Genomic DNA, 13,738 nt, shown 5'->3' on the forward strand with positions numbered 1-13,738 from the left:
TGAAGGTACAAGCTTCAACATTTTGGAAGATACTACTCTAACCACACATGTGTGAAGTGTCATTTAATTGTCCTACTGTCCCAGGTGGTTTGGGGTTGGAACCATCTGAGTGCCTGAGGCACTGCTGCTTTTTTTTTTTTTCTGTCAATGACTCATTTGAGTCCGGTGAGAACGTCCTGAGTGCAAGTTTACATCTTTAGTAGTTCCCACAGTTGTCTACCGAGACGACCACTTTAAACTCTAACTCTCGGAGCACTACGTATTCTAACACGGTAAACAGAAATGTGGGCACAGACATTATGGTGTTGGTTCAAGGCAACAATCTCTGGTTTCTATAATTAAGGATTATTCTGTCCAATTATGATACTTCATGATACAAACTTGTATTCCTAAATCCAAAGTAAACTTCACATCAGTGCTATAGAAGCATAAACAATTTTTATCTGATCAGCATCTTAATTTAGAAACAAACTTGAGAATGGAAAAAGATAGGTCTGAATCAAAATGAAAATAATGTATTAGTCTATTTCACATACTTTTTATGACAGACATTATTGGTCGCTGTGGTTGGTGGATAAATCACATCCCTAAAAGGGGAAACATTTCAGTTGCAAATCATAATTTCGCTCCTCCAAGCCTCTTGTCAGAGCAGGCTTGAGATGTCCTCTCTTCATTGTCTGCTTTTTACTGACAGGCAATGAAATGACCAAAACTCAGGAAGTAGCATTTATCACGGAAATTACCCACAGCAAGTTTCCAAAAGACGCCATCCACTGAAAGTCTATTTAGAGAAGGGCTGTACAATAAGTGGTGTTTCCTGTTAACTCAGTGGGTTTAACATTTCTCTAGGGGGAGCTGGCAACACTGAGAAGTCAGCATCTACTGTATGACAGTATCAGGTCAAGAGACCATCAGAAATAATTCTGTAATCTAGTTCTGCCCTAGTTTGGTCACTTCTACGGCTGAGCAGATGAACTTGTCTTCAAGACACTGAATGATGGGTACCACAGAACCTTGCTTTGCTTTGCATCTGTAGTTAATCTAGCTCCCTACAGAGTTTTCTCTCATCCTGAGAAAAGTTAATTGGTAACAGTCATTCTTAATGATTCTCACATGAGTTGTTGATGGCTACTGCAACTTTTTTCTTAAAAATCTGATAAAGGAGTTCTCTGGTGGCTCAGCGGGTTAAGGATTCATCAGCATTGTCACTGCTAAGGCTTGGTACGTTGTTGCTGTGGTACAGGTTCCCCGATCCCTGGCCTGGGAACTTACCCATACCATGGGCATGGCCAAAAAAAATAAAATCTTATAAAAACTATATGAGGTATGAATTCAGGGATCTGCTTAATGGTTTTTTTAAAGAAGTACGTCAGATCATTTAGACTAAGGCAAGCAGGATAAGAAGATACCAGAAGTAAATACTGGGTTTTCAATCTACTTTATTAGTTCACGAAGGAAAAGCAGCAGGGCCACAGCCAGCCCCGGGCAGCCCCCTTTCAAGCCCATCTGCCCCCCCCCAGCTTCCCCTGGCTCATACTACAAGTCATAGCCCTGCATTCTGCCTGCCTGAAAAGAAATCCTAATGTTAAGGCTGGGAGCTGCTTAAAGACAAGAGGTGAAGATGAGCTGCAAGGGAAACCGATTAGACGTCACAGACCCCACAGAATTAACAAGCTCAAAGGGCCTGTAGTAGTCCGAAAAAAAAAAGGCTTCTGTTTGTAATTACGATGACAATATTAAATTCATTATACTCTACTACTTCAAGTTAGCTGTCTAAAAAACAGACTCCTAGTTGACAGTGCTAAGGCCCACACATAGTAATTAATTTAGAAAGTTAAAGTGGAGAGCTCACATGGGAGTGAAAAATTAATGATTTGCCTTTTTGACAAGCCCCAGTAAAACAGAATTTTACAAATGAACTGAATGTATCCATACAATCCAAGGCCTAAGTGTGGATCAACACTCAGAAAATCAACTTCAACCTATTAAAAATCATAAAGATTTCATTAGCATTTAACTGATCAAAAAAGGTAATAATTTCTAAATAATTTCCCTTGTGGAACCAACGGGAGTTAGGGCCGGCTGCTGTGGTCCACAAAGTCCACAGCACCTCATTTCAACTGTCAGAACGCCTTGTTCTCTTTACAGGCCAAATTGCCATTAGAGGGTTTAATAAATGATAAAACTTACCTTAAAATTAACTTAAACACTACTGACAGTATGCTGCTGCACTGACAATTCAATTCAGTGGAACTATGAGTCTTGACAGTTAACATGCTGCCCAAGAGCCTGCAGACCTGCAGGACCCCAAAGTTGTGGGGACCGCACCCCACTTCTCTCCACCACATCCAGAAAAGCAATCTTTGAGGAGATGCCAATTAAAAGTCTTTATATTTCTCTCCCAAATTAACAATATATTAGGAAGCACCTTGGCAGGGTATGAGTAACTGGTAAAAATTTCTCTGAACCTTGAGAATTCCTATGAATCCTTAGGCAACATCTCTTTTTAAAACAACTATAAAAACTTTCCTTAAAATGTGAGAAAAGAAAAAAAAAAAGTGAGAAAAGACAACACAGCCCTCACCATTGTACCCTTTACAGTTCAACCCTTTCCATTAAATTCACAATTGGAGCTACAAGTAGAATTAACATTTACTAATCTAGTTGGACGAGGTTTCTCCACAATTCTCCAGTTTCTCCCCAGCTTTGACAAACTCTATGTTCCCAAATACTGGAATAAGAGACAGTCTTATTCTGTTAGGTTGCAAAAGTTCATAGGGTTTCTACTTTATTATCCCCTGATACCCAGAGCAGAAGTTGAGAGAGAGAACTTAATTAACAGATGGAAAGTTTTTCTACAAATGAAGGTGTTTTGTTACACTCCATCATACTAATTAAACTATAATTTCCATACAATGTATGAATGAAAGGATTTGGTGACAACTACAAGATACCTAACAAAGCAAATATATCAACTGAATATCAATGAACAGAATGGAGATGACATTTGAGCTTTAAAAAGGCAAGGTAAAAAGACCTTTTCTCAAGCCACTTAAATACTACTCATAAATTGAATATGACTGAATAGGATGGAAACCCCAATATACTGGAACCTTGAACAATGTTCTTGCAATCTACCGAATATACAAACCTCTCATTTTTTTTCAGATGACACAATCAAATCCAATTTGTTCTGACAGAAGAGATTAATAAAATCCTTTCATTTTAGTTTTCAATGCCATACAGTGAAGTTAATAAATACTGTTCTGATTATTCCAAAGAAAATAATGCTTGAAGAGGGACAGGGAACAAAGTGTGGACTCAATGTTATTCTAAATAAGAACCCTTACTTAAGAGGTCATCAACCAATGGAGTGTGAAGGATCTAGTGACATGTCTTATTCTTATTTTTGGACCGCAGTACCTTCAGACAGCATTTCTACTGGTTTGTCTTTTTCCATTTGCACTTGTAGGCTGTGAAGTGCCTTTTCCTAAAACATAAATTCCCTCCCCGCATTCTCTTATTTATAAAACTAATTTCTTTTTTAGGTACAACTCTTAACTATCTAGAAGGAACGTTTGTGCTGTAACTTAGAAGCTGTGAGTAAATGCTTTATCGTTCTTTCAAAGGATTACTAAATTGACAGAAGGTTTAATCAAATTGTCCCCTAAAATAAAGGGAGAATGATTACCCTAGGAATTATCTGAATATGGGATAAACTTTTCCTTTTATTTATAAGTTACTATACATTGTCGGTAACCCTTTTTAAATAAGCAGGACGTGAAAAAAAAAGTTTTTTAAACCTCACTTTTTTTTTAATGTTTGAAATATTTTCTGTTAATATGCTTGGTAAAATTATTCTTTCAAAGGAATCAAAAATCAAATCTAAATACACCTCAAACCATTTTTTTTTTAAACCATAAATGAATGAAATCATAGGACTCTGGACATAAACAACCACAGTAGTCTTTTTTTTTTTTTTCTTTTTCATATACATCATTAAGTTACTTCAAGTGCAATGGAAAGCTATAGCACTTACTTCTGGATCAGTTCACAATCAATTTTTAACTTTTTATCTTTTCTCATGAGAAAAATACAAACTGATCCCAAACATATTAAAGTACATCTGTGCATTAAATCCCTGCTCATTTCGCATAAACAGAAATAGAAAAAAGTCAACCGTGTTCTAGTGCTCAATGTAAACATTTTGAAGTATTAATTATTTATTGGTTTTTCTTAAAGATACTTAGGAGTGTGTGTCACATATTCAAAATTAACCTTAGGAATAGCACCATGACCAAAAAAACCCATAAAAATGATTCTCTCTATAATCCCTTGGTTTTAACTTCAGAACTCAAGAAGCTACCATTGCCAATCATGCTTTCATGCTTCAAAGTCATCAGGCCAATTCTCCTCTTTTTTCAGATGAAACCAAAATACTGTTTCTACACACAAGAATCTCACCATTTGGGACAAAATGAAATGTTAGGAATTGGTTGACCAGCCAATCAATTCAGTTAATTCAGTCCAAAAAATAAGAATAGTTCTACTGATGAAGCCTAAATGGTCAAAGTATCATTTTACCAAAAGAACTGATGTATTTATGAATACATTCCATATTTATTTATGGATTTTTTTGGTACCTTTTTGCGGATGATGGTAAACATGGAGTTATAACCCTGAGAATAGATATAAACGGAGACGCTTAAGAAGAGCTAAAATAAATTAATGGATATGACACCTATCACCATTTCTTAAAATTAGAGAAATAAAGAGCATTCCATTAATTTTTTTCTGATCAACAGTCAAGGACAATTATCCTGACTCAATCTGTCAACAATACAGTTAATATGCGCTTGGAGAAGAAAAGCATCATAGTTTTGTAAGTGGTGACAGCTCTCTAGGTAACCAAGGAAAGGCAGCTAGACCACCTATATCAGCTGGTAATGCCTAAGGCCACCCTTCCCCTTACACTAGAGTAACAAGAGAAAAATACCTTCTACCATGTCAAGTGGAATTGATACCTAAAAAGCAACAGCACTTAAGAACATTCTAACACTGATACCAGAGTCTGATGCTCTTCCATATTTGCCACCGTAGGGATACACAGGAGACAGGGTTAATTTCTTTTGAAACCAAAGTTAGGGCCAATAAATAACAAAGGGTAGGAGTACTGTAACATACCCCTTAGCTACAAAGTATGTAAACCACTTGAGTCAAGTCTGTCTTCAGGCACAAACAAGCTAGGAATGGCCACTTACACTGTTTGGAGTAGCACAACCTATGAAGTAAAAATATTTGGCTCGAAAATAAGTGTACTATGGGATTGGATGATGTGGTAAAAGTTTTGCTTTAAATGGATCCCAGAATTATTTTCCCACATGACAGTTTCTTAGATTTAAAGGAGAGGTCGCTAATAAAGACACTTGGCTGCACCAGCAAAGAGTGCTTGAGATTGCACATGGCAGCAGTGAACTAAAAGGGATGGAGAATGACATTTAACTCTTTTCCTATGTAAATGAGGTCAGCAATTGCACTCTTAACAAAGCTCAACTCTACAATTTCAAGAGATGGGGGAAAACTACATATAATTTAAATACTCTTTTAGCCCTGTACACTCTATTAAAGAACACACTTTACCTAAATCTAAGGCACACGAACTCCTCTATTTCACAGAGTAAAACTATGGAAGACCAAGATTTTGGTTAAATCCCGTACATGGAAACCAGGAGATCTTGGAAAGACAAATTATATATAGCATTTTGTTAGTGCACAATTTAAAAGAAAATGCTAGCACTATGGTCTGGCCTTAGAGGTTTAAAACATACAATCAAAACATTAAAAAAATAATTTACCAGCACTTTATAAATTCAAGTTTATAAAATAAAATGGATGGTATTTTCCTTAAAAATAAAGAAAAAGAGAAAGACCCAACAGGATTTGGAAAGAAAACTGAAAATCTTTTCGATGAAAACGACCAAATCTGGTATAAGGCATTCTACTCAAGTAGCCAGGGAAAGAAAAAAGTGGTAGGTACCTTGCCTACTAATCATGGTTACACCTCCCATGATTGTTACGTCAGTATGCACATAATGTTTATGAAGAATCTGTAAACATAGGTCACATGAAATTTATAGTACAATAGGACTGGGATTAGAGACTACCACCTCTTGACGAATTCAGAAAACAGCTGTGCGACACTTGCTACCGTGAAAGTAATGCTCATTGGTTTTGATAACCAGGATGTCTAGTGTTTAACATATTTCAGACTCTTGCTATTTGTAGTTAAATACTGTCAAAGTAGGTCTGCCCCCAAAATGAAGCATATTTTGGCACCTGTGCTGAATGCTGCTACAAAGGCAGGCAAGTGCAAATAAAAATAACAGTCATGATTTAGTCACATTCATAACTTTTCATAGAAAAATATAAATATATTCCCTGAATTGTAGGACAAAAAATAATTTCAACAGCCAACTTTCACTACAAATTCCAGTCCATTCCCTCTTTAAATGAACTGGTTTTCCCTCAAGGTCATAAGGTGCAATCCTCAAAATCTAACACATTTTCTAAGCTTCTCTCATCATCCCCATCATGGTATCTCACGGTCCTTCTACCCTGATTTCTCGTCTTTATATCGGAAGGTCGAAGAACTCGTTTAGATTTTGCATAGTCCAAATCCTCCCAGTCATTATCATCCACATTTAACCTAGGACGTTTGCTTTGTCTCTGTGGTCTCACAGTTTTAGATACGTTAGCTATAAAAGTTTTACCTTTTCTAACTACTTTTGCTTTTCCTTTCGTCTTCCTCTTTTTGGTTTTTGTATCACCAGGACAGTCAGCATCCGATTCGGTTGCAGATCCCAAATCTGAGTCAGATTTGGGACTAGCGTCAGGGCCACACTTTGAACTCCCTGTTTTTTCTGACCTTTTCGTATTTCCCAATTCAGGATGCAGTCTCTTCCTTTTCACGTCTGTCTCGGCCGCTTCCTGCGAGTCCCGCAAGACTTTCGTCTTGCTGAAAGGAGCCTTGCCATAGGTCCTGAGTCTTCGGCCATTCCACCTGCGCAGCCCGTAATTCAGCTCCTCTTCAAAGTTATTCTCTGCAGCAGCTTTCTGCACCAAAGGAGACTCAGAAGAACATTTCCTACCAGTCTCCGCCCCCGGAATATGGCTTTGTGAATCTTCCTCTGAAGACCCAATCAAGGACTTCTTCGTTTTAGAAGGTGCAACACTTCTTTTGAGGCTACTGGTGTGCCTGCTCTTGCGCCCCGAATTCGGCACACCTTCCGAGTCTGAGTCTCCGTCTGAAGACTGAGGAAGACCCTTTGTACCCCCTTCGGAGTCGGCCTCAGGAGGCCTCCCTTCACAGGCATACTGTCCGCTTGGCACTTCACAGTTGGCATCTCCCTCCGAATCACTCACCATCTTCTTAGCTGTGGTACCTGCCAACGGGAGGGGCCTTCTCCTCCCACTTCTCCTCCTGGTACACACATTTCCTAAAGGGACATCTTCCACGTCGCTCATTAGCTTAATCTTACTGGCAGCGGTGGCTGCACATCTTCGAGGAACTCTCAGGAGACCCGTTTTGGCTTTTGATGATTTCTTAACCACCTTTGAATTGCTGTCTGAGTCACTGGAACAGACCCTTTTTCTGGAAACTTTTCTGCTTTGTCCATGGTCTTGTGATGTAGAATCTACAAATTAAGAGTACTCTTTTAATCTTTAACAGAAGAGTAAGTCTACAGGAATTAAACGTGCAACATTTTAAACAACTTTAAGTCCAGGACTCCTTCTAACTTACTTGGAAGGAGAATGCAGTGACTGGATTGGCCTTTTAATACTTTAAAACAGGGTCATTTTCAGCCTTAGCACCGTTCACAAGTATAACATACGCCCATCAGTAACACTATGCCTTTCTTTCTAACTATATACACAAAACATTTGGCACGAAAATATTTTATTTCTATGAAAACAGACTAAAGTCTCTTTGCCAATGCCCCAAGGTCTGCAAACTAATCACTCTCAGCTTCCCCGAAACTTCTTAGCTTCACAAGTTCCATCACACACTACTTTTATTTTTCGGTGTTGTTGGGTTTTTTCTTTTTTTTTTTTTTTTTTTGGTCTTTTTGCCTTTTCTAGGGCCAATCCCGCAGCATATGGAGGTTCCCAGGCTAGGGGTTGAATCCGAGCTGTAGCGGCCGGCCTACGCCAGAGCCATAGCAACGCCAGATCCTTAAGCCACTGAACAAGGCCAGGGATCGAACCGGCAACCTCATGGTTCCTAGTCGGATTCGTTAACCACTGCGCCACGACAGGAACTCCATCACACACTGCTTTTAATCTTAGCTTTTGACGCCACAGGATCTTTCCTATCTTCCCATCTCCACTTACCAGGGCAGTCTTAATTTGGCAAGTTATTTCAGTTCTCCATGCTCCAGTTATTATGAGTAAAACGGACAGTAATAATAATACACAATAGTAGTGCTTATAAAAGATAGGAAGACTAAACTGGTTAATAAATATAAAGGATTTAGAAAAACATCCTGATGAGAAACAGCTCGGTAACTGTTCTGTTAGCTGGTCTTATTATTACCCGTCACATTCCTTTCAACCATCCTTTTCTTTCTTCTTCCCAAACTATCATCACCACAGCTTACACATGTGCTCGCCTCTGCTTTTCTTCAAGCCACAGTCAATACAATATCCCCACTACCAATACAAGAAATAAAAAGAGCTGCCAGATACTATGTGAGCAAAACTAAAGTACTCAACAAGCAGGACATATGCACAGAAGACACTAATGGAGGTACACAGAGTGGAGAGAAAACAGGGGGCAAAGCAAAGTTTTATGGGGAAAAAAATAATGTATGCTACAAAGAAAGGACAGCGAGAAAAAGCAGTGAAGCAAGGTTAAATGTTTTGAATTACCTTTCATAAGATTGTTTGGTTGTTCTTTTGTTTTTTTCTCATCATCTGAATCCACATCAGTTTCAGAAACATGATCTGAGAAACACCGGGATCCAGCAATAGGTTCACATGTCAAATCCCTTGAATTTGGAGTTATTTCCATTGTACGACCTCTCTCAGCTTCGCCGTCTCGTTCTTCAGATTCGGAGTCCTCTGAATCACTGAAGACCTTTGCTTTTTTAAGGAAAGCAGCGTTCTTTTGGCCTGTGGTGTGTTTCCTACCACCACACCTTCTTGCCCGAGAATCTGCTTCCTCTTCTTCCTCTGAGACGCTTTCTACCTTAAGTTTCTGCCCAGACGTTGACGGGCCAGCAGTTCTGTTGTGTCCATCATCTGAATCATGACTGTTAGAGTCCTCCTCGGAAGACTCTATTTTAAGAAATTTTGTTTTAGAAGCTGCTGGAGTATGGGACTTGTAACCATTAGCGTGCCAATTTTTCCGGGCTACCCGCAAATCACTTTCTGACTCCGAATCTCCATTTCCAGTGTTCTGGGCAGCATGAGAATTGGACAATGGTGATGGCTGATGGTGATCTTTCAGCTCCTCTTCTTCAAGTTCTGACTTTAAGCTATGATCGTCCTCAGAATTATGTAATAGCTTTTTTCTCGCAACTGCAGAAGCATTGCGGTGAGGCAGCTTACGCCCAGAGCAGATACTTTCGGAGCTAGAGTTCTCCTCTACATCACTCATTAGCTTTATCTTACTGGCGGCCACCGCAGCACACTTTCGTAGCACTTTCCGGTTATTTCCAGCTCTGGCTTTTAGACTTTCATCAGTCTCCAAAGAATTGTTATCAGAATCACTTAAATAGACTCTCTTCCGAGTGGCTTTTCTGCCACATCCGTTTTCTAAAGAAACTGGACCTAGAAATAAAGTAATAATAAGATTAGAAAGGTCTTCCTTATTTCAACATTTTAAAATGACTATTATTTTAGTACTGCTCTTTATTTTTTAATGCCAGAACAAGCTACCTCCCTAAATTTAAAAAGTATAATAGATCGGAGTTCCCATAGTGGCTCAATGGTTAACGAATCCGACTAGGAACCATGAGGTTGCAGGTTCGATCCCTGGCCTTGTTCAGTGGGTTAAGGATCCGGCGTTGCTGTGAGCTGTGGTGTAGGTTGCAGACATGGCTCGGATCCCGTGTTGCTGTGGCTCTGGCGTAGACCAGTGGCTACAGCTCCGATGTGACCCCTAGCCTGGGAACCTCCATATGCCACGGGATCAGCCCTAGAAAAGGCAAAAAGACCCCCCCCCCAAAAAAAAAGAAAAAAAAAAGGTGTTGGGAAACTAGGCAGGCATACAAAAAAGAAACTACACTGTTATCTTACACCATACAAAAAAATTTAATTCAGAGTGGATTAAATATATAAGACCTGAAGCCATAAAATCAGAAGAAAATAAAGGCAGAAAGATCCTTGACATTGGTCTTCGCAATGAATTTTTAGATCTGCCTCCAAAAGCAAGAGCGACAAGAGCAAAAATAAGTAAGTGGGACCCCATCAAACTAAAAAGCTTCTACATGGCAAAAGAAACGATCAAAAATGAAATGGCAATCTACTGAATGGGAGAGTATTTGCAAATTATATATCTGATCAGGGATTATTACCCAGAATGTAGAGAGGACTCAAACAACTCAACATCAAAAAGACAAACAATCCAATTAAAAAATGGGCAGAGGATGTGAACAGGCATTTTCCCAAAGAAGACATACATACAGATGGCCATCAGACACGTGGCAAGATACTCAACATCACTGATCATCAGGGAATGCAAATCAAAACCACAATGAGATATCTCCTCACAGCTGTAAGAATACCCATTAGCAGAAAGGTAAGAAATAAGGAGTGCTGGCGAGGACGTGAAGGAAAAGGAACCCCTTGCGCACTGCTGATGGGAACGTAAACTGGTACGGCCGTCGTGGAAAACAGTACGGAGGGTCCTCAAAAAATCCAAAGCACCATGTGGGTGGGGTTTGATCTCCGGCCTGGGAGCTTCCATAGGCCACAGTGCAGCCAAAATAAAAATAAAAAGTATCATATGACCTAACAGTTCTATTTCTGGCTATTTACCCAAGGAAAACAAAAACATGAATTTGAAAAGATGCTGTTCACTTCAGCATTATTCACAATAGCCAAGAAATGGAAACGGCCTAAGCGTTCACTGACGGATGAATGGATAAAGAAGACGTGGGGTCGGGTGGGGTGGGGTGTGTGTGAGACAGAACATTATTCAGCTATAAAAAAGAATGGAATCTTGACATCTGTGGCAACATAGATGGACTCTGAGGGCATTATGCCAAGTGAAGTAAGTAAGAGAACGACAATCCTGTGTGACCTTACTTATATGCGGAATCTCAAAAAAAATAATAAACAAGCTCACAGATACAGAGGAAAGACTGGTGGTTGCCAGAGGGGAAGACAGATAGGCAGCGAGTGAAATGGGTGAATGGAGTCAAAATGTTACAAACTTTCAGTTATAAAATAAATAAGTCACGGAGCTATAATGTATAGCATGGCAAGTACAATTAATAATACTGTCTGCATATGTGAAAGTTGCTAAGTCTTCATCACAAGAAAAAAAACTGTAATTATGCAGAGTGATGCACAGTAACTAACCTACTGTGGCAATCATTTTGTAATGTACACAAATGTCAAATCACTGTGTAATATACTATTATATGTCAAATACACCGAAAAAAAAAACACAAAAAAACCCAAAAAGGCTAAAGGACATGTAATCATATGCAGATGCACTAACTCAATAAGCCATCCAGGGAGTCCCTACGGTGGCTCAGCGGTAACGAACCCAACTAGTATGAGGACATGGGTTCGATCGTTGGCCTTGCTGAGTGGATTAATGATTGAGCGTTGTAGTGAGCTGCGGTGTAGATCACAGATGTAGCTCAGATCCCGTGCTTCTGTGGCTGTGGTGTAGGCTGGCAGCTACATACAGCTCCGATTTGACCCCTAGTCTGGGAACTTACATATGCCCCAGGTGGGGCCCTAAAAAGACAACAACAGCAAAAAAGAAAAAAAACAAAAAACAAAAAACAATTATTTAGCTTTTGGGTCCTCTTGATACACATTCCTCCGAAATGCCACAGAGACTCTTCTCACCAGTTTTTCTTTGCGCAGCTCTGGTTCTGGTCACCCTGAGATGACTGCTCCTGGTTACCCCGCTACGTAAGGAGGATTCACGAGCTCCTGAACTCTCTCTGCTTTCCTCTGAACTGTGTGAAGCTGAAGACGACGAAGAGGTACCTGAGGAATCTTCCATTTCACTGTCTAAGGAAAACAAAGCATCAGCAGTTTATTACATACACCCCCTATCCTTACACGTATAAGCAGTTACTTTATAACCACCGATTCTGAAAATACTTAGGAGAATACATTTTAAAAAACTATTTCAAAGAGTAGCTGGTAACATTTTGGTATTAAAAGGTACATAATCAGGAGTTCCTGTAGTTGCTGGGTGGAAATGAACCCAACTAGTATCCATAAGGAGGACGAAGGTTTGATCCCTGGCCTCACTCAGTGGGTTAAGGACCCAGCATTGCCGTGAGCTGTGGTGTAAGGTCGCAGATGCGGCTTGGATCTGGTGTTGCTGTGGCTGTGGTGTAGGACAGCAGCTGCAGCTCCAATTTGATCTCTAGCCTGGGATCTTCCATATGCCATGGGTACAGCCCTAAAAAGACAAAAATAAGATAAAAGGTACACCATCAGCATTTGAAATCAAGACTGTTCTCTTATTTTTAATACTGGTTTGGATTCAGAAAATACAGTTTATGTATTTTATAAACAACTTTCATTAAAAATACTATTTACTTACCTCTGTTAAGAGCTAGATATTCCATATAGAAAAGGCAGTCGTTTCATGTCCAGTATTTCAGAAGACCCTGAGGCTTCTTCCCAGTAGCCCTTCCTAACAGCCTAGCTGTACAAGACATGCTCTCAAGCTCAAGAAAGAGCACCTCAACATGACACACACACACACACACACACACACACAGTAGAAAAGATGTGAGGAATACCCCCGACTATTCTACTTAATGAGTGCATGCCCAAGTGGGAACACACGGCAGGAAACCAAATTTCCTGTTCCTGGGGGTTCCCGTTAATGGCTCCGCCAGAGTGTCCGTGAGGATGCAGGCTCAGACCCTGGCCTCGCTCAGTGGATTAAGAATCTGGCGTTACTGTGTAGGTCGCAGACACAGCTCAGATCCCTCGTTGCGGTGGTGTAAGCCAGCAGCTGCAGCTCTGATTCGACCCGTAGTCTGGGAGCTATCATATGCTACAGGTGCGGCCCCCAAAAGCAAAACCAAAATAACTTCCTCTTCCTTCATCCAGATTCAGTTCTCCACGCCTGACAAAGAATCAAAATGTCACCAAAATAAGTGGGAACATATTGTTAAAAGACAAAATTCTGCTCTGTAACACAACCCAACTCTGTGTCAAACAAGAAAGCGGCCGTGTTAGAGGGGCACCAGCCACCAAACTGTGTTTCTTCCTCTGCACCTTCTCTGCATTTGCCCGCCCTGACTGCTCTTACTGTCTTCCACCTCCTATCACTGGGTCCACTCTTCTCCTTCCCTGCATACCACAGCCAAACTGATTCATCTTCCTAAAACACAATTCATTATGTGATTCCCTCACAAGGGGCCCTATTAAGTAATGCAAACTCTCCTACAAGGCTTGCCAGTCTCTAAAATGTGGCTGCATTCTACCTGTTTGACCCTATCATTCGAATTCACAACACTCATTACACTAT

At 40.0% G+C, this 13,738-nt stretch overlaps 1 protein-coding gene across 3 annotated transcripts in view; it reads right to left on the reverse strand.

Annotated features, from left to right (window-relative positions):
- The window catches only part of BRWD1 (bromodomain and WD repeat domain containing 1), a 120,993-nt gene that overhangs the window by 6,100 nt on the left and 101,155 nt on the right, over positions 1-13,738 (reverse strand). For 2 of the 3 annotated variants that reach the window (XM_021070989.2, XM_021070988.2), the window contains 3 exons: positions 12,088-12,255; positions 8,929-9,831; positions 6,771-7,694 (listed from right to left, as the gene is read on the reverse strand). In XM_021070989.2, the coding sequence (XP_020926648.2) occupies positions 6,771-7,694; positions 8,929-9,831; positions 12,088-12,255 (1,995 nt within the window). Of the gene's footprint in view, positions 1-1,422; positions 7,695-8,928; positions 9,832-12,087; positions 12,256-13,738 lie in introns of those variants that run through there. The other variant, XM_084992149.1, reaches the window with a different exon arrangement.

The sequence above is a fragment of the Sus scrofa genome, chromosome 13 (genome assembly GCF_054392235.1).
Source record: "Sus scrofa isolate SSC_HxYL_T2T_F1_AM1 chromosome 13, Sscrofa_HxYL_maternal_Yorkshire_Landrace_v2.0, whole genome shotgun sequence".
Classification (NCBI taxonomy): domain Eukaryota; kingdom Metazoa; phylum Chordata; class Mammalia; order Artiodactyla; family Suidae; genus Sus; species Sus scrofa.